Source organism: Cyprinodon variegatus, unplaced genomic scaffold, assembly GCF_000732505.1.
Source record: "Cyprinodon variegatus isolate N-32 unplaced genomic scaffold, C_variegatus-1.0 Scaffold313, whole genome shotgun sequence".
Taxonomy (NCBI): domain Eukaryota; kingdom Metazoa; phylum Chordata; class Actinopteri; order Cyprinodontiformes; family Cyprinodontidae; genus Cyprinodon; species Cyprinodon variegatus.
In genome coordinates, this window is record NW_015150766.1 from 138,138 (window position 1) to 159,594 (window position 21,457).

The 21,457-nt window shown below is 38.9% G+C and overlaps 2 protein-coding genes across 2 annotated transcripts in view; one reads left to right on the forward strand and one right to left on the reverse strand.

Moving 5' to 3' along the window:
* Positions 1-4,861: 4,861 nt before the first annotated feature.
* LOC107090868 (ectonucleoside triphosphate diphosphohydrolase 5-like) lies at positions 4,862-11,982 on the forward strand. The gene is made up of 13 exons (XM_015384473.1): positions 4,862-5,180; positions 5,446-5,525; positions 6,339-6,482; positions 6,876-6,951; positions 7,336-7,371; positions 8,565-8,653; positions 8,740-8,822; positions 9,060-9,121; positions 9,410-9,511; positions 10,270-10,413; positions 10,697-10,753; positions 10,939-11,054; positions 11,323-11,982. Exons 1-13 carry the CDS (start codon positions 4,967-4,969, stop codon positions 11,404-11,406), a joined length of 1,287 nt encoding a protein of 428 aa, XP_015239959.1. The 5' UTR covers positions 4,862-4,966; the 3' UTR covers positions 11,407-11,982.
* Positions 11,983-13,901: 1,919 nt separating this feature from the next.
* znf410 (zinc finger protein 410) overlaps positions 13,902-21,457 on the reverse strand; it is a 21,689-nt gene continuing 14,133 nt past the window's right edge. The window contains exons 8-12 of the mRNA XM_015384483.1: positions 18,161-18,342; positions 17,423-17,512; positions 17,172-17,291; positions 15,446-15,565; positions 13,902-14,192 (exon numbers count right to left, since the gene is read on the reverse strand). Coding sequence (XP_015239969.1) covers positions 14,092-14,192; positions 15,446-15,565; positions 17,172-17,291; positions 17,423-17,512; positions 18,161-18,342 — 613 coding nt within the window. The 3' untranslated portion in view covers positions 13,902-14,091. The remainder of the gene's footprint in view (positions 14,193-15,445; positions 15,566-17,171; positions 17,292-17,422; positions 17,513-18,160; positions 18,343-21,457) is intronic.

Sequence of the window (21,457 nt, forward strand, 5' to 3'; positions counted from 1 at the left end):
TCTCTCAATTAAGTTTTAATATAAAAATGACAAATAATATATAATGATTTCAAAAACTACCTTTTTTTTCAATCTTCCCCTCTAAGAGGTGACCTTAATTTAAAGGGAAACGAAATTCAAGCTGAGAAACATGCTTATAAAATAATAATGTTTTACGACAATGAATATACTAAAAAACTAAATGTTTGCAGCAATAAACATTATACAGAGAGCTAGTTTATTATAATTACAAATATAACAACAAAAAGTGATGAACTGATGTCAATCTGAGCTGCTCAAGCCCAAGTTGGTTAAAAACAAAAATCTACATTTTCCAAAAATGATATTTTCATAAACAAAAAATGTTATTATATTATTAATTCTATATTATTAGTTATTAAATAATTATTTTTTATCCATTAATCCCCCATCCCTAGTTTTAGTAATGTATAATAATTAGCTAGGGACCCAATAATGATCATAGAAATCTTATATTGGCAACACTTGGCTGCCAACTTTTCCCCAAATCTTGGTGTGAGATTTTGAAAGATTTTGGACAGGCTGCCCTTGTCATGGTTAGATTGCAGGTGTAGGTTGTAGCTTTTCAGAGGATTTAACTGAAACAAAGTGGCAAGATGTGGAATTTTTTTATTGCACAGTAAATGTTACTGAGTAACAATAAGTGATCTGCAGTTAGGTGGAACATCTTTCACACAATATACATTATTTTCTATGTTATGGTGACTTTCAGAGGATTGAAGTAAAGAAGACTGGGCCCTACTAAAACACTTGATTCTTCAAAATACTGTAAACTAAGAATTTCACAACTTTCTTTATTAAATATTCTGTGCAGTTCACGTGAAATAAACAATGGGGAACTAATAAGTTATTACTGGCACTGATACAGGAACCAGTACAATCATTGCAAAATACACTGTGTACTATTATTTGGTAGTAGGATCAAAAATCTATTAAAAGTCATTATTTTATTAGTTTGTTTACGACTGACCAAATGGCTAAAAAATCCAGACCTTTTTGGAGGCTGTAGAGTCTATAAAAACTCTCAAAAATAAGGTTTAATGGATAAGATAAGTAATAAGAAAATAAGAACATCCCTGTGGTTCCTCCTCTATGAATCCTGGATAACTGAGTTTTTCTGCACATCCTTTCTGAATGTGGTTGGTCTTTTCTAAATATAAAATGCTGATTTTCTTTTTTTGTGAACCTCCTATGGGTTTCTGAGGCAAACCTGAAAGCTTTAAGAATTTAGATATTTGTGTTAGTTTAATTAGTCCTCAATTCAAATGGGGGATTATTAAACTAGACTGAGCAATAATTATTTAACTTGTGAGCAAAACATTGATTAAAACTGTGGCTAAATCAGGTGGTTAAATTACAGCAAACAAGGAGTAACGCTCACTAAAAAAAGAACTAGATGTAGAGACAACAAACCATTCAATGTCAGTTTGATGTGATCCTACACTCAGTCTCCACGTTGAAAATTTAAGCTAGCTGCCTGCTGTATATTCTATTCATATGTACTCAAGTACTAGATTGCTTAAAATCTTCATTAATTTACAAAGTGATTTATCTTAGTCCAGATAAGATCAAAAATCCAATGACATACCTTGTAATACCTGCTCAGAAATGCTGGTCTTTTTACAATAGCTGGCACAGTGAATAGGTGGGCTTGTGCAAAAATAAAGACTGGATATAAACCTGGCATGTCTTTGTGTGTTTGCACTAAGGTTGTGTTGAAAATGTGGACTGGATTTTTATCTGCATGGTATTTTTATATATTAATAAGTTGAATGGAGTTGAGTTTCAATGTTCGTCATTTCTTAGCGTGGAAAAATGTGTATATGTAGTGAGAGCGTTTGAAGACACTGAGAAGCGTGAGTCTCATGCCCAATGAGTGAGAGCTGACAACCCTGCAACAGGATGTGCCTTACCGTGGTGTATGGTACTAATATTTTATCCTTCGTATCCCAACAATTTATTCACAGCTTCCAGCGTTTGAATATAATACTCCTTGTACTATGGACTTCAATAAAAGTTGATAAGTCATTTATTGTCAATTAAAACAGTGCAACTGATGATTTGGGCATTTTATTAAGCAGTTAAATCACCTTTCCAAGAATAAGTTAAAATTTGGACCGAAAGCTTCAGTACTCTCAAATTGATGACCCTAAATTTGCAAGAAAAAAGTAAATATGTTTTGTGCTTAGAAATGTTTAATCTTATTAGAAAACGATTTTGACATTTTCACAAAATTCAGTAAACTCTAAAACATGTCCAATCTGTTTTATCTCTTTATATTACTATACGACTCTTTTGTGTACACTATCAATTAGTCTCAGGTCATACCTGCCATTTATTTTGCTGTTTAATAATAGTATTTTATAGACTTACTTTATAACTAAGATATAAGAGGTAGGAGTCCCCATGGAGAAGTGGTTTAAGTCTTTCTCTGTAAAACTTAAGACTTGCTGTGGTGATCCCTTAATATGGGAGCAGTTGAAAGCACACAAGCCATCAGCAGACAATAAGATCAGGTTCTCATTAGTCGTGCGGCTGCATCCTATGAGCATCTTCTGACTGATGATGTAGGATTTTATTTTAGTTTAATATGGTGTTGTAGATTGAAAACTTTCTCTTTTTTCAATGTTTAAAAGTCTTAATGCTTAACCTTTGATGTAAAATGCAGCTCAGCATAGAATCTGAACCAAATAAGACGTCTTATTATACATAAAATAAGGTAGAGACAATCGTTTATGGGGATTAAAGTGAGGATTAACTTAAATTGAAAGATTTCTCGATTTGCTATAGCTAGGAGGAGCTGTTTTTCTTGACTGTATATTTCTTTTACATTTACTGAAATGTTTCTATTTCAAAATATGACTATCTGCTGATCTGGAGTTATTTTAAAGTGACTTCCTAAGCTTTCTTAGAGGAGCAGCAGCAGCAGCAGCAACAATCCCCCCTCTATGATCACTCCTGAAACATTTCCTCCTTTGTATTTGTAAAGAGATGTACCGATCCTATATAGTGCTGAGCCATATGGAAAAAAATCATAAATCAGGATATGAACTATTTTATATGACAATATACCCCAAATAAGTAAGTTTTCTGCTAATCTCAGAAAAATAGCTCACTTTTTTCATCTGTATTTTGAAGTGACATTTACAGAACTGTCACAAATGAGAAAAAAAAATTAGTAGATGCCTTTAACAAGGTATCAGAAACTCTCCTTTTCAACTTCATACATGGATAGGGATGATGCCTGTTCTTATGTAATGTGCAATAGCTACTGTGATTTGTTTATGGCACTGATAACTGATCTCATATGGGATGCATCAGGCTAACTACTCTTAAAGTAGGCGATAGTTTTGGATCCTTATGTATTGTTTTTCATGATTCTTCTTTAGGTGATAGAAGAGGTTTGTTGTGCTGCTGTAGGATGCGGAAAAAGGCTTGCAGCATCGTTTGCAAATGAACGTTGTCTGTGCTTTCTCCCTATTTCCTTCTGTTCTCCTCTTTTTTTTATTTTAAATTGTTTTATTTAATTGTTCCATATTTTAAGACATAACATTGCAATTAGTGGATCCAAACCATGAGATGTTGATTCAGCAAATTGTCGTACATTTACAGTAGAAATACCACCTGACTGCACCTGAGCCAGATTTTGAACCTGATCGATGAGGATTTTTAATCACGGAGCATTTAGTGTTTCTGAGTTTGAAAATCACTTTTTAGCTCCAGTCTATGACCTTTGGCCAAACAACCCCTGCAAATATGGACCCGCATATTTTATTTACACTGTCACAGTGGACTGTAGTTAAACCACTAGAGCAGTGGTCTCCAACCCTGGTCCTCAAGATCTACTGTCCTACAGATTTTAGATGCATCCCTGCTTCAACACAGCTGAATCAAATGAATGGCTTGAAAAGGTAATCAATCATTTGATTCAGCTGTGTTGAAGCAGGGATGCATCTAAAATCTGTAGGACAGTAGATCTTGAGGACCAGGGTTGGAGACCACTGCACTAGAGTAAAGTCCTTTTAGGTCTTTATTTGTCCTTTTCTACACCTTTTCATCCATCTCATCATTCATTCCCTGTTTGTCCATTATCTTATCTTCTATTTTGAATATATCCATCCATATTTAATCCAAACCTAAACCGAAATAGCTGTAGAAATATTACACAGGAAATATGTGCGTATGAAACACTGACATTAAAATGTGTAGGAATGCGAGTTTCAGTGTCTTATAATTTCATCCATGTTCAGAGCACAGCCATGATTGGTAGAAAGGTGTAATATGAGGAGACAAATTATGTGATTATATGCAAGACAGCGTAACACCTAGTTAGTCAGATTTAATTGGGTTTTGCTGCTGTTGCGTCAACCGCACATTCAGCTTTAATGAGCAAACATCTGGACCGCAAACGAAAGCGATTTGAAGTTTGTTTTTTCCCCTCACACAGCAGCCAGCGTGATCGTTGAGTAGGACTCCCTCCATGGGAAAAGGACGTAAAAGGCCTCTCTGCTCAGAGAGCAAGTCAGTGAAGTGGTTGATAGAGCAGGTAGAGGGGTTTGGGCAGCAGTGATTAGACAACCCTGTAATTGAAGCTAAATCCAGTAAGAGGCAAAGATGGAGCATCTTTGACCAAACACCAAGATTTTATTCCGCTGGTTTTATGGAGTTGTGTCAAACTGACTGTTAAACTTTCCGTGTGAGTTGACAGAGACAGTAAACAGTGTTTTTTGGTGTACGTCGCCGTGGTTGGCTGGACAGTGCATGAGGCGTGGTCAGGTCTGACGCTGCATAAACCTGAAGGCTTCTTACAACTGTAATTTAACAACTGCCATAACAAGTCCTCAGCCACTTCAGCAAACTGTCTGCTGTTCACAACAATTGCTTACCAGCCTTCATTTTCTTCCTCCTCCTCCTCCCCCCCATCCCCAACTTATGCTGCAGAGGGAAGATGAAGCCAACTGTCCCGGTTCTTCTGTTGATCCTTCTCGCCGCAGCAGGGCTGAACCGAGCCCAGTCCAGGACCTCTCTCCTGGATCTGTCGGGGATCCTCCCGAGCCTGAGCCGCCCGGCCAACCACAGCCGCATCTTCTACGCTGTGATGTTTGACGCAGGGAGCACAGGGACGCGCATTCACGTCTACACCTTCATCCACAGCTACTCGGGTAAAACCGTCCTGCAACAGAACAAACTAAAACAGGCCAAATGTGTGTCGTCGGTGATTAGCTGAAGTGAACATCAGCACTTTGGGTTGGCGTGTACTCTGTTTTCATACTTCATTAAACCTGTAAATTCAGAGGGCATAAGTCACATAGGGCTTAATTTGCCTGATAAATCATGCATATGCATGCTAAGAGGTTGGAGGCATTTGAGGGCTTTTAACAGCTGCTTCATTTTTTGACGGTGTGGGTGGATGTTGTGCCTTTTCAGAGCAGCTGCCTGTGTTGGACAATGAGATGTTCCATTCCATAAAGCCGGGTTTGTCAGCATATGCAGAATACCCTGACACGGTGAGTTCATCGTCGGGACCAAAAGGTTTGGAAAAGGCTGATGATGCCCCAATTAACGAGGCACCTAGAATCAAACAATAACTGATATCCCCAAATTATCATCTACAGACACTACTAATTATTTGTAGCAGCATATCCGCCTCAGTCCTCAATATAGTCTGTCTAACCACTACAAATAAACACCACTAGACCTCCTAGACCACTAGGAAAAGTAATTTAAATGAAGTGTAACCTGTCAATAATATGTTAAAATAACTGGAAAATCATCATTTTGATGAGTTAAAATTATTTCTTAGCCCTTTTCCTAGATGATTTACCACTTTTAGTCACACTTTGGGTTTTAGGTTTCCTGATAACGTGGTTTATGCTTTACTGCTAAAGAAAACTCATGAAGTATCCATGGGAATGATAAGGTGCCTTTTCTGTAAAACACACTGGAATGAGGAATTGCTAACCTGCAAAGCAAGAATTATATCCTTTTAGAAATGAAGGACCAATTATATTTTTCCAGTTATAATTAGTTGGGTCATGAATGTTTTTTTGACCCTCCTGTGTGTTTTTCTTGAAATATTGTATAACATTATGCTTTTAATTAACCAAGAACCGCAATGAAGAACCGGCCTTGAAGATTAGCAGAGGTTATACCCCCTGTCATGCAGTATTTGTCAGCAATTAACACTTGTTCCCACACAAAGATTCAGATTAAAGACAAACTAGTGGCAATTAAATTTGTTGACATCAGTCTCACTAGAGCAGTGGGTTTGTGCCTTCCAGAGCTTTGCTGGTCTGTAGGTAATGTTTCAGCTCTCACAGGCTGGAGAAACGGTGAGGATGCTGTTGAAGGTGGCCAAAAAGACCGTCCCCCGCCTGGACTGGAAGAGGACGCCGCTGGTCCTCAGAGCCACAGCTGGACTCCGTCTCCTGCCTGCAGCCAAAGCCCAGGCCCTTCTGGACCAGGTCAGACTCGCATCTCCTGGGTTCAGCATCAGTATGGAGCTGTTCCTTCGCTTAAAGAAAATGTTTGGCCTTATAGCCTTTTTTTTTTGTGAGAAACCATGTTTTATTCTTGGAAGCAGCAGAGTAATGTAATGCAGCTGGATCCCTGTAAGCTCTGTGTCAAAGGCTATCGTTTATGAGGATAGGAAAAAAAGAAAGCAGTGCCCCGAAGCACCTTGGAAGATGAATGATACTTTCATAATCCGCCCCTGAGGGAATGAATTAATCCCATCCTGCGGAGGGCACCTCTGGATGAGCCAGCATTATATCCGATAATGTTCGGCCCATTTCACTCCTGCTTACTGTTGCTCCACTACTCTCTCATTCTCACGCCGAATTCCTCCTCTCTCTTAGGTTCAACGCGTATTCGACGAATCCCCTTTTTTGGTGTCTGACAACAGCGTCAGCATTATGAACGGCACAAACGAAGGTAAAACATCTGCACTTTGCAGCCTCTTCAGCCCCTCCCGTTGTATCGGAGGATCATCATTAGATCTGCTGCTCAGTTTCTGTCAGGACCTTAGCTTAATGAAGGCATTTAACTTAATTACAGAAGATTATAGATGTTTTTGTGATGACACACAAAACAACGAAAGCCTTTCAAGCACAGTCGTTTTAACCCTAAAAGCCAGTAATTATGTGGGAGAAAAAAACAGGCTGTTGTACAGTGGCATAATTGGTTTGTCAGCATTTCAGCTTTTCTTGTATGTGCCTGCATTTCACTAATTTGTCGGGAGCTTTTTCAATTTTAGTTTTTTCTCCCCCTTAAAATGACCAGCTTTATAAATATGTGATTATTTCTATTCAAATTTAGGCATTCTGGCTTGGATTTCTCTGAACTTTCTAACAGGTAAGTGAGGTAAATTCTACAGTGCTTTGGTAAACAATTGGTACTGCTTAAGCAAACATTTATTTATCAGGGTGGCATCATATGTCAAAAACTAACATATATTGGCTTTAAAAATTAGAGAAGACGTGAAAGAAAGCCATCTAGTCGCTAAAGCTAAGTTAATTTTTACAGGCTACATGCTGCTGCATGCCTCCTGTTTTAAATTTTAGATATTTGTAAAGAAAATTGTGCAAATGTTGCATCCCTTTGCTTCCGAGTGACAATATAAAGGTAATAATTTAACAGGTTTTTACCATCATGTTTTTGCGTTTATTGGGAAACTATAAGTAATCATCAGGATTTAAACTGAATACAACCAAACTGCAGCAAAGAGACACTGCATGGAAAAAAAAATGTTATCCTGCACTCAAAACTGCATTAGATACAGTCTGTTGCTCCCATGACATTCATCTAAATAAATACTCGTATTTGATTAATCAATCATTAATTCAAAAAAGCAAAAAAAAAAAAGTCAAAAACAAAAAAAAAAAGAAAAAACAAAACTTTAAGTTTTTTTAATAAAAAAAACAACGGGGCCGTAACAACCCAAATCCCACCTCTTATCATGCTATGATTCTCCCTATCAATAAACTGCATACACTGAAGTCTGTTATTACAACATTATAAAATGCAATAAAGTACCCATTGATTCATGTGTTTGGTGATTCATTAATCAGCAGCCATGCTTTGCGATAACACGAAGCGCATCCATCTCTATCCATCATTGATATTTTGCTTCTTTTTTTTTTTTTGCTATGCTGAGAATAATAAAGTGTTAGAATTGTGTCATTTTTATCATGTAAATGGAGGTAGAAAAAATACAAATCGGCAGCACATATATGTTAGACCAATGTAAAAATAATCGGCCAAATGGAAAACAATTTTCCTGTTTTCTCCAGACTGCATGCATCTTCCTAACCTGCCATCATATTGCATTATACGCCTGTGTCCATAAATAGAAGGCGATGAGTACAAGGATGAGTTTGTTGCCTAAAGCCTGCTTCTGTGATCTTTCTCGGACTGAGCGGGAATGTTTATGCTTCTTAGATGGAGCACTCTGCCAAAGCAGGCCTTTTGAAGATAGCATCTCAGGTGTAAAGGGATTACTCTTCCCAGCTGCAAATGTTGGATTAAGGTGATCAAATTGTTTCCAGGTCACCTGAACTCACACGCCAAGAAGACAGTGGGAATCCTGGATTTGGGAGGGGGGTCCACACAGATCACCTTCCTGCCCAAACTGAGGGTCGGCCTCCGCTTTTATACATTATTCTTGCAGATTTTTTAAACCTCTAACAGCTTCAGCTAAGTGTTTTAATCTGTTTACTGCAGAAAACAATTGAGAGTGTTCCCAAGGATGATTATGTTGCCAGATTTGATTTCCTCAACTCAACATTTGAGCTGTACACTCACAGGTAACCAATCTCATTATGCAGACTCTTGTGGAATTTTAGATTATTACTTTAAATTTGATTAAAACTTCTAAAGCCTTTGAATTATCTGCTGTTATATTACTAATTTTGGGTATTTAAAGGATAAATGCATAACTAGGTGAGCCTGTAGTGTCTACTTAATCTCCATTATAGTAATCAGGCACCACAGTTTTAGATCTGTTATTTTTGTTACTGTACATACCCTTTTATTTTTCCCAGCTATCTTGGAAATGGACTAATGGCTGCTCGACTTGCAGCGCTGGGTGCTCTGGGCGCAGAAGGTACATAAACTTAAATCTGCTTTATCGCCATCACTTTGCCACTTAAGACTGCAGGGACTCTTGAGCGTACTGCACTGTCTATTCGCTCATTTCTGCTTCATCTAGATCACAAGATAAAGGCTGTACTTCCAGTTTCTATGCTAATATACATTTCAAGTTATAGCCTCAGATTAATCAGAAGCGCTTGAGCAAAAAAAATGGTGTGCTATCAGTGGCCCCGACCGTGATAAGCTTGTGTGAGGCTGTTGAACCATTTAGAAGATTAATTATGTGTGTGTGCCCTGCTAGGGTTGGAGTGGCAGGTTTTTAAAAGCTCCTGCCTGCCGAAGCAGTTCAGGGATGATTGGAGCTTCGGAGATCTTACCTACCAAGTGAGCGGAGACCCAGAGGGTAAGATCTGATCCAAGAAGGAGAGATTACATACAATTTGAACCAGTAACTTCAGCCAAAGTGATTCCCTCCCTTTATGTTTTAACAAATGTTTGTATTTTATTAGGATTTACATAAAAGACCAACATAAATCTTTAAAACCATATTTAATCTGATGACATTCAATAATTCTAGTGCTACCAACTGGCTTTAGAAGGAAAGCGGAAATAACTATTAGACTTAAACGTGGTGGCCGCATCATGGCCATGCTTTGGGAATGCTTTTCTTCAGCAGTCAGGGGAAAAGATTTGATAGAAAAGTTATCTGCAAGAGAGGCTGGAGGCTGAAACCATGACCCTAATCCTGTCAGAGATACAAGGTTTTGGATCAAGCTAAATATATATGCATGTGTGTGTGTGTGTGTGTGTGTGTGTGTATATATATATATATATATATATATATATGTATATAATGGACCAGTCAAAGTTTAGACCACACTCAAATTAAAATTCTGCTAGAATCCAATCAGTCTGAGGGAGTTTGAGTTATTCTATGAAGAGGAATGACCAAGTATTTCAGTGCATCTGTAATCACAGCAAAAGCTGCTCTCTACATGATCCACCTTGCGTTTGTGTTAAATCAATAACTTCACCTGACCACAACCATGTGGGCTAAATGACTGCATGTTTTAAATCCGAGCACATCACAGCTTCACTTCTCCAACGGTGTTCAAAGGGAATATTTATAATTTGCAAGACTTTCTGTTTTTTTTCCCTTAGGTCAAGCAGGATACAAGCTTTGCTATCAGGAAGTACTTAAGGTGGTGAAGGGGATTATTCATCAGCCCTACGAGCTCGAAGACAGCAACGTGTTCTACGCGTTCTCCTATTACTTTGACAGAGCTGTGGATGCAGGCCTTATCAGTAAGCGAGCGCACGAACACACACCTTCTGTCCACACCTTATATAATTATCCACTGCCTGCATGCTAGACAGAGGCTGAAAAATGTGAGTCATCTGCTCCTGTATCAGGGGGTTTGATGAGCCATAGTTGTGTGGTTATTATAGAAATTGCCATCCCGCTGCACGTCTGCGCTGGAAGGCCATCAGCTCTGTTATTAGTACTATATAAATGTGCATGTAGATGAGCTGTTGTAATCACTGTTTTGGCATTTTAAATGTATAATGACCCCCCTCTCTGTTGTAGATAATGTCCAAGGAGGAATGCTGCAGGTCAGAGACTTCAAGAAGAGAGCCAAAGAGGGTGAGACTGGCTGAGGAATACATCATTACTATGACAGATCTGCTGCTCCTTGCACTTGACATACAGCACGCATCTCAGTGGACGGCGAGTGGTTTCCATCTGAAACGCCGCCCTCATCCGTCAGCAGAATACAAATGACTGATTATCCAACCTAACAGAGATGATGTTTCTTGTCTTCTGCTCAGTGTGCAATAAGATGACCAAGTACCCGTCTGTCAGCCCGTTCCTGTGCATGGACCTGACCTACATCACTTGTCTGCTGAAGGATGGCTTTGGCTTCAAGGACAGCGCTGTCCTACAGGTTAGGCAGCTTTATGTGACATCGGCTGCAACATGAACAGCCTCGTTTTATGCTCCGTCTGTGGCAGTCATTTTAATAGGCTGGTGAGGCGTCATAAATGTTTTTATTTGTGGTTCAATTTGAAATGCAAGGTAGAAATTACACCAATGTAGAAATGCCTGATCATCCGGGACATGAAAACAGTCAGTTTCCTTCATCGTTATATGGTACTACTTTTCTTTGTGTTGTGGAAATATATTTTGGTGATTTCCTGATTTACCTTTTCTAGTTAACCAAGAAAGTGAAGAACGTTGAGGCTAGCTGGGCCCTCGGTGCTGTGTTGGACCACTTTCACAACCTGAAGATCCATTAAGGAGCAAATGCCTTCAATCTTTTCTCACCTCCTTATCCAGCGGCTGAGAAATAAATCAATCTGAGCTGTATCTCAGATGTCTGTTAGCTGGTTGTGCAGAAAAAAGGTTTTGAATTCTTTTTTTTTTTATATTATTTTATTGAAAGGAGTTCATGTTTACCATGAAATGGTACATGTTTGTTACAGTGTAGCTGTCAGATCAGCCACTGAGGTTTCCAGGTAATAGTTTTTTTTTCCCATCTGCAAATATAGCATCAATCTCAAAGCTGATGATGCCGTTAAAACATCTGTCATAATCTTTTTCCAACACTTCTTTGGGAGCATTTTGGTTTCATAACATAAGGGAGAAATGCTGTGCATACAAACTGCCATGACACGCATGTCAAAATAAAACTGTTTGCTAATTACAAATATCTACAAGTGTTAAAGACTGTGAGTCATCTTTTTTACAAATATAATGAGGAAAATGAGTATTGAACACCCTGCTTTTTTTGTAAGTTGTTCCACTTAGAAATCATGGAGGGATCTGAAACTGCCATCGTAGGTGCATGTCCACTGCCAGAGACATGATCTAAACATAAAATAAAATCCTGAAATAACTAGGGCTGGGTATTTTTCCGCCAAAGTCCTGAATTAATTCGATTTTGATTCATGCAGTTCTAAATCGATTAATTTTGATTCAATCTGTTTTTACAATAATGAAAGTGGTTCAACTGTGTTTCAAAATATCATGTATTTTATTTTTTCCTGTCACATTAAACACAAAGTGCAAACTTGTAAATCAGACAGTTTAAGCTTGAGATGTGAACAAAACTGGCTCAAAAGTGCAAACTTGTTTGTGAAAAGTGAAAAAGTGAAGCCCCACTCAAACAAGCAGATGTGACACAGCAGACATGCATGAGCTGCATTATCTTCACTGCACAAACCATATTTTCAGTGTTGTCTGTAACAACTAAGGGTGTTTTCTGGTCAGCCCCAATTTGTTAATGTCTTCAGTCAACCTATTGGCTATATTTGCAGCTGTCTTGCTTGAAGTAATCTTGAGTGCATCTTTCCTGCTCATTTGAATGTGGACGTCATGCGTGTCACTATAAAATGAATAGATCTTATTCCCTAGACATCGATTTTGCAAAAATGTAAAGGAATCAATTCAAAATCGATTTTTTTACCCAGCCCTAGAAATAACAAAGAATTTTGTTTAACTATTTATTTGTATGATACAGCTGCAATTAAGTATTTGAGTACCAGAGAAAATCTATGTTAATATTTGCTACAGTAGTCTTTGTTTGCAATTACAGAGGTCAAGCGTTTCCTTTACTTTTCCACAGGTTTACACACACTGCAAGAGGGAGTTTGGCCAACTCCTCTACTCAGATCTTCTCTCTATCAGTCAGGTTTCTGGGCTCTCTCTGGGAAATACTGAGTTTGCACTCCCTCCAAAGATTCTCAATTGGGTTTAGGTCTGGAGACTGGCTAGGCCACGCCAGAACCTGGATAATCTGCTTCAAGAGCCACTTGTTGGTTATCCTGGCTGTGTGCTTCGGTCATTGGCATGTTGGAACACCCAGCCTTGACCCATCTTCAATGCTCTAACTGAGAGAAGGAGGTTCTTCCCCCAAATCTCACAATACATGGCCTCGGTCATCTCCTTAATAGAGTGCAGTCACCCTGTCACATGTGCAGAAAAATGGACCCAAAGCATGATGCTAACCCCCCCATGCTTCACAGTAGGGATGGTACTCATCATTCTTCTTCCTACAAACACGTTTGGTAGAATTAGGACCAAAAAGATCTATTTTGGTCTCATCTGACCATGTGACTTTTCCCATGACTCCTTTGGATCATCCAAATGGTCATGTGCGGATTGAGGCAGGGGAACCTTCAGGGCCGTGCAGGATTTCAAACCATGACGTTGGTGTATTACCAACAGTAACCTTGGAAACGGGGGTCCCAGCTCCTTATAGTCATTGACCAGCTTCTCCCATATAGTTCTGGGCTGATTTATCCCCTTTCTTAGGATCAGAGACGCCACAAGGTGAGATCTTGAATGGAGCCCCAGTCTGAGGGAGATCGACTGTCATGCTTTGATTTTCCATTTTCTAATGATTGCTCCAACAGTGGACCTTTTTTCAACAAGCTGCTTGGAAATTCCCCCATAACCCTTTCCAGCTTTGTGGAGATGTATAATTTAGTCTTTGGACAGCTCTTTGTTCTTAGTCATGTTAGTATTCGGATTCTTACTGATGTATGGGGTGGACAGGTGCTGTTTTTTTTGTAGCCAACGACCTCAAACAGGTGCATCTAATTTAGGATTATAAATGGAGAGGAGGTGGACATTTTGAAGGCAGAATAACAGGTCTTTGAGGGTCAGAATTCTAGCTGATAGACTGGCGTTCAAATACTTTTTTTTGCAGCTGTATCATACAAATAAATGGTTAAAAAAAAAAAAAAAAATCAAACATTGTGATTTGGTTTGATTTTTTTTTTTTGATTACGTCTCTCACAGTGGACATGCACCTACGGTGGCAGTTTCAGACCCCTCCATGATTTCTAAGTGGGAGAACTTGCAAAACAGCAGCGTGTTCAAATACTTATTTTCCTCACTGTACACATCTTTGTTTATCCCACTGTGGCCATCAGTCCAGTGCTGCTGAAATAAACCGTGATGCTTGTGACGGCGGGAGACTAAAGCAGAGAGACCACGTCCTCTCCGTAAGCATGCCCCTCCGTTGTCATGGTCACCAGCTCATGAGGCTGAGAAAGGACTACCACTGAGTCTGTAGATCCTGCAAACGGCAAACAGAAAAAAAGCTAAATTAAGCAAGGCAACATTAGATCATGGTTAGTCCAATACTTTTGAAATTAATATGCAGTAAATATTCCATTGACCCCTAGCCTGTAGCTGTAGATGCATGAGTATTCACTCCCCCTTTATTCAGTTTAACTACACATTTGTTTTATTACACCACCATAAGTAGTGATTCATTTTGAAATTGAGAAAAACACCAAGATTAAAATCGTGGTTAAGCGTGCAGTGGTATTCCCTCAAGCATGATGCAGCTACTACCTCCATGCTTCTCTTATCTGAGCAGAGCAGCTTCTTCTAAATGTTCCCAACATGGTCATTGCAAGTAGGACTTCTTTTGGCTTTCTTCTGGATGCTCAACCATAAATTAAAGGTTTGTGGCTGCTTCCTATGATGCTTACTTAGCGTTTTAGGTAAACAACCAAAAATTGGTGGATTTCCCACTATGCCATTCCTCTATGGTACATTCTGAGACATTATCAAAGCCTTATAGGTTGTTTCATTCACCTAAACCCAGCTTTGATCATCTCAACAGCTTTCTCCCTCACCTGTCTGTTGTCTTCCTCAATTTTCAGGTCTTCAGACCACAAATAGACTCATTCTTAGATTAAATTACACACAAATAAATAAACCCTGGCTCTAATGAGGTGACCTCTAAAGGCAGATAGGCACACAGGGTTTTATTTTGGGGTATTACAGTAGAACAGGTGAAATGCATGCCCCACTTGTTGGACTTTCATATCGGAAACTTATATAGAACCATGAATACACTGCTGTTTTATGGTTCATCAAAAAATTTTAAAACAGGTTAGAATGCCTTGGAAAAAAAGAAATTACACTTTAATTTGACTTAAACCCATAAAAACTACTCGATTTCCTGCTGGGCTCAATAAGTGTCGTTTTTTTCTGCTTTTTACGTAAAAAAAAATTTGAATTTAAAGTTAAGGACTTGTAAAAATAAAAGAAATCAACACAGGAAGGCTGATTAGAAGCTGAATATTCTAGGCTGCTAAAAAGGAACAGGCATGAGTAAGACGCCCCACTGACATGCAGACTTTACCAGGACATTAGTAACATCAGCAGCTGACTCAGCATCTCTGACATCAACAGGACATTCATCAGCTCGCCCCAAATAAGTGTTTACCACAGTAAGGTAACACCGTCGGATGTGTGAACTCAGATTCTGTTTACTAAGTGTTATTTTTTTCCCTCCCCACATGTTTTAATGCCTACCTGGTGATCTCAGCATCACATGATGAAGATTCATGGGCTCCACAGCTGTTGTCATGGTGACCAAACTACCTCCATTATCACCATCTGCCTCCAGCAGGCTGCTTTGTGTTAGAGCCTCTCCTGTGGAGTTCAGACAAGGGGGGAAACTAACTTTTTGTTATAAATACATAAAAGAAAACAATCAAACTCTCTCCCTATTCAGAAAACAGAGGAAGTTGTTAGTAAATGCTTTGAAATATCTGTTCCCGTCCGTCGTTCTGACTTAGCCTCGTTAGGCTGTAGTTTAGTCCTGAGGAAAGTCGGTTTAATAATTCATCTAGTAAATGTGTTATGTAGAACACAGAGACTACCCCTCTGTTGTGTAACTGCATCTTCCCTGGCTCGGCTCTTACAAACCAACGACCAGCCTCTTCGGTGGAGGGTGACCCGAATAAATCTGTTGTTTATAATTAGAGCTTTGGCAGCGTTTCCTGTGGTGATTCAGCTGCGACGCTTCCCCGCTGCTGCTGGGGGAAAAAAAAAGAAAAAAAAAGAAGAGACAGGCGAGGATGCTCTGCTGTCATTGTTTCTGTCTAAACATGGATTTTCAGCGTCTTGTGCAGTTGGTCTGAAAAGTGGAGAGCTCTTTGTGGGATGCCTTCATCTTGGAGAGGAGGTGAAAACGATGCCAGTAGGGAAAAAAAGGCAGGAACAGATTTCCTAATATGTGACGTCTGAAGTACGAGAAAACTTAGGTTCCTGAGTGCATCCTAGATATATTGGTAAGTAAAGGTGAAAAGGACAGATCCCACACAGACTGAAAGGAGAGGAAACTGCAGGATTTTTTGCAAGTATGTATAAATATGAAGGGAGATAAACTAATGTGGAACATTTTTTTGATTATTAGGCTTTACTCCCTCTTCTAATGCCAAAAAATATATAAATTTTTTCAGCTTTTATATTGTCGTTTCACTGTCACAATTACAGAGCAATGGAGTGAAATCTGCTTTTAACCCATTCCCTTGGGGGGCAGTGGGCTGCCATTGTGTGGCGCCTGGGGAGCAGTGTGAAGTTAAGGGTCTTGCTCAAGAACCCAGAGCATCAGTCCGTGGAAGTGGGGCTTGAACTCAGAACCTCCGGATTCCAAGCACAATGCCCTAACCATAAGGCCACGCTCCCCAAATTAAATCCTAGCATCTATTTCTTCATCCATTTATCCACTTATTAATCTTTCCTTAAAATAACTGTATTTATCCTTTATTTCAGTAGGTAAATACTGAAATAATGGAGTATTTTTACACTTAAAATAAGATATTAGGCACTTGAGAAAGAGGGATTTTCTTATTTTACATGTAAGTTGTCTTATTCCATTGGCAATGTGTCTCATTAAACTGCTTAATTCAAGAAAAAAATGCACTTATTTTAAGAAAAATTAACCTAAATTAGATTTTTTCGCAGTGCAGAGTTGGGTTAACTCTCACAAAGACCGTCAGACATGCATCCAATGGATTTCCTTATATATTGAATCTGTTCATTAATCCAATTCAATAAATTGTTAAAGAAAGTTAAAGAAAAGGTAGAAACTAAAAACGGTCTGATTTAAAGCTCTATGTCTGGTAGTGAGTTTCTCAATTCAGCTTGAATTATTGCCATCTTAGAGGATGTTTTTCTAACAGTTGTAGCTCCAACCATTAGCATACTCGCCTATCACTGAGTGGGTGGGTGCGTACGTGGGTAAGATGCGAACCTGTTTCTCTGCTTTCATTGCCGAGCCCCTCCTCTCCGTGCCTCTTCCTCATGTGAACGTTCCTGCTGCCGGACTGAGAGAAGGTCTTCCCGCAGATCCCACACACGTGAGGCTTCTCACCTGGGAGAGACACAGGCGATCAAACGAGGAGCCCCTCTGAAGTGATGCCATCTCTTTGCTCCGTGTGATACATCTGAAGGATTACATGGAAAAACAACTGCTGTGCAGCTGCAAAACGCTGCGCCGCTCACCTGAATGTACGAGCATGTGTTTCCGTAGGCTGGAGTACTCTGCGAAGGACCGCCCGCAGCCATCTGCATCGCACAGGAAAGGTTTCTCACCTGGAAAAAAAGAACATTTTTAAAAAGCCACCTGACACATCTGTAAACACAGAAAACCAAATTCAACTCCTGCAGATTAAAGAGATCTGTTCAGTCAGGTTACTTATTATATAAGGAAAAAAAAGCTGAAAAATATTTATTATTTTGTGTTAATTGTCATGTTAATGTCATGCTCCTTACAGTAGGCCTGATTTCATACTGCTTCTTTGAAGAGAAAACCCTTATATTGGGTGTTTGATAACATGATTGCCCCATTATCATGGATTAGACACTAATCCAATCGAGCATTTCTGGACAAAACAAGAAATACAGATTTGGGGAATGTGTTCCAAATATCCTAGATTTTGAAAACCTCTTTTTAACAATGATTTGATTCAACTATATCATCCAAACAGGTCAGAATAAAACCAAAGCTTTATTTTCTGCATGAGGTCTTTTAACTAATCATTAGAAAATCTGGGGAATAAAACTGACCATCTGAGATGTAAAGGTCACCCTGAATTTAGTGAAGCAGTGAAATGAAGGCACCAGGACTGCTGACTCATCAAATCTGCAGTCTTATTGCACCAAGGAAGCGTTCCAGCGGTAAATCACCTTTCGTTATCGCCTCCAGCAACTCATCAAACCTTCACCTCCTGTCCTTCCCACCTGTGTGTATGCGCCTGTGGTTCTTCAGGTTGCCAGCTGTGGTGAACTTCTTGCCACAGTTCTTCTCTTTGCATATGAAGGGCTTCTCGCCATTGTGAGTCCTCATGTGAACCTGTAACCTCTGCAGCACGTAGAAGCTCTTCCCACAGCCTTCTGCGCTGCACTGGAACATTCGGTCGTTCCTGGAGAGGAAGCAAACAAATAGAACCAACGGATGCATAAAACTTAGCAGTTAGCAAGAACTGCTCCTTCAGCTCTACCTAATCCTCAGCTGACTGATGGCTCTAAACACTGAGGGATTAGCGGCGTCTATTCTATTATTCAGACTCAAAAGAAGGCGCATGGAGGATGAAATTGTTTACATTTTGTCATATAACAATTGAAGATTTAAATTGAATTTATTCAGAGTTTCTCACACATGGGAAACCTCTGTCTATGTCAGAGTCTGTCAACATGTTTTGGAGCAGATCCCTGGAGTCATTTGAGGAGTAAAAGTGAAGGCTGCAGTTTTCAGGCACCACAGAACAGCAGATCTGAGAGGTGAAGTTGGTGTCACAAAGGTCTGCTGTCTAACCGGTAATACTGGTTTGCTGCTGAGGTGTGACGCCAATAATTTGCTAAAAAGTGCTTTTCTAACACTGTTCATGGTAACATTTATAGTTTTTCTGCACACCTGCTTAACTACACCTTCTTAAGCCATTCTTTGAATTCTGGGTCACTTTAAACCCAAAAGAATAAAGTAATTAATTAAACTGAGTAATTAAAACTCATTATTTTTAAACACTCAAACTCAAAAATATTAAAGTAGTTCTTGTTTTCCAAGTAAATTTGACTATTGAGATTAGTCTGAATTATATGTGCATTAACTGAACAAACTGAACTTTAATGATGAAGTAGCAGATTTTCACAATCAGACCCGATTGGATGATAAGAAGTGTTTAATGTTGTGCCATAGGGGATTATTGTAATGCTTACATTTAATAATTGCAGGATTGTTTAACAACATTATTTCCACACTAAAGCCTGATTGATAATATATTACAGAAAAAAAAAGGGTTAATGTCCCACTTATGTTAAAGAGGCTCTATACTACTAAGTCCAGTTGACATATGACTGATATATAAATAGGAAATAAAATTAAATGTAGAAAGTTAAGTTCATGGAACAAAACTCTACATTAAAATGCAAATACCCATGTTACCTTAGCAAAAAAATTAAATGTACTTAATTGGATTTTTCTTTTTAACTCAATAGTCTGATTTACTAACTAGTTTTACGGGAATAGCTTTCCTCATATTATTCAAGTTCAATTACTTATCAAGTGTTATGGTGAACCAAAGTTGTGAAAACTTACATTTATCCACAGTAAGGTTCAAAATGACTCTTTATTTTTAACATATTAGGGCAGAAAAGCTCAAGTTCAGTCCTCAAGAGCGACCATCCAGCAATTTTTTGATGCTCATTAGTGTGCCTCTGCTGAGCTAAATGAGGGGATTGAACCTTTAGATTCAGGTGTGTTAGACTGCTGGGCCCCTGGCAGAGCAGAGTGGGACAGAAAGAGACTGAATAAACTGGTGAGAAAAGCCACTTGTGTCCTAGGCTGCACTCTGGACTCAGTGGAGGAAGTGGCTGAGAGGGGGGTGCTGTCCAAGCTCACATCCTGCATGGAAAACACCTTCCACCCTTTTGCACCAGGCTGTAGAGCAGCTGCTTTAGTGAAAGACTTTTACACCCTGTTTGTAGAAAGGAGCTCTACTGCAGGTCATTCATCCCCCTGCAACCAGACTCTACAATGCAACACTACAACGGCAATAACTTGTGCAATGTATAATGTGCAATTACCATTTAATACCCTGTGAAATAACTGTATATATATAAATAAAAATATCCATCTATATAAATACCCTGTGTAATAACCCTGTATAAGCAGTGCCTTGTGAAGTGCCTTGAGATGCCATGTGTTGTGAATTGGCGCTATATAAATAAACTGAATTGAACTATAATAATCCTCTTTATAAAAAAAGAAAAAAAAATGTATATACCCCCATGCACCTTTTCTTCATTTGGCACCTCCTTCTTTTTGACTATTTGAACCGATGTAACGACTACATTTCTCCACTGTGAGATCAATAAAGTCAATCAATCAATAAATCTGAAGTGATTGTCTGTGAGAAACGCACAGCAGATCAGCCAGCAGAACCAATCCAGTCCATCAGATCTAGCTCAGGTCACATTTTATAGGGAAATGAACTTGAAACACAAAAGTCAGCATTAATGGAAAAGTCGGAATATATTGATGGGGTGACGAACAATTTACAACTAAGTTAAATTCTTTTTGTTACCTTTTACTACCTTTCAGTGGCCTTAATTTCAGTTCATTTCATTCACTACCTTTAATTATTAAGTAGAAATCCTGGATTTTCAATGGGGAACAAGTCTTTACTTTGACTAGACCATTTTAAATACACAAGATGTTTTGGATGCAAATCATTCTATTACAGCTTTAGTTGGATATCAGGGTTGATAGTCTCGCTTGAATGTAATAAAGCATCATTTTCTGCTACTTTCTGTAATCCTATTGTAATGGTCTTGGTTCTGTTATGCTTTACTTTGCTCATGTTTTCTATTTTTATTGGTTTAATTCATATTTTGGCTATGTTCACACTGCAGGCCTTGATCCTCAATTCCGATTTTTTTTTGTGAAATCCGATTTTTTTGAGTTGCCGTTCATATTTCCAAATATATGCGACTTGTATGTTTGAACTGCAGTCATACAACGCAAGCGTCCGGCATGCACTGTAGAGGATGCAATGACATCACAGCTCTGCATGCTCTGCGTTTACGGTTTGCTGGCGCACATCTAGCAATCTTTTCCAACCATAAAAACTCAATCTTTTCAGTATGGTTAAACATAAATACTGCTCTCTGCATCATCGTCCAACATGGTTGTTGTTTTTCTTGCCATTTCTGCGTAGCAAGATGTAGAATAGTGACCTTTGTCGGGTATTAATGGTGTTCAGGTTGGATGAATGTGACCTGGCCGTTCAGACACAGGTCGCATTTGAAACAGGCTTCCTACAGCATAAGGCAAGTTAAATTCAAGACTTTTTAAGACTTTTTAATGCCACTTAAAATAAAAATTTAAGACCAAATTCAAAAGAAACAGAAGAAAAACCTGCTTGCGACAACTTAACCCAAAGGTTTATTTTAACATAACCCACTGCATTAATGTTTCAAATTTTGAAAAGCTTCCCATACAGGAAGAAAGCTAAAAACACACAAATGACAGATATATTT

What these genes read in the sequence shown, in the direction of transcription:
- LOC107090868 (XM_015384473.1), top strand. Translation starts at nt 4,967, where the DNA reads ATGAAGCCAACTGTCCCGGTTCTTCTGTTGATCCTTCTCGCCGCAGCA. An exon ending in TGTGGATGCAGGCCTTATCA is followed by an intron (nt 10,414 to 10,696) that starts GTAAGCGAGCGC and finishes TCTCTGTTGTAG; the next exon opens with ATAATGTCCAAGGAGGAATG. An exon ending in CAAGAAGAGAGCCAAAGAGG is followed by an intron (nt 10,754 to 10,938) that starts GTGAGACTGGCT and finishes TCTTCTGCTCAG; the next exon opens with TGTGCAATAAGATGACCAAG.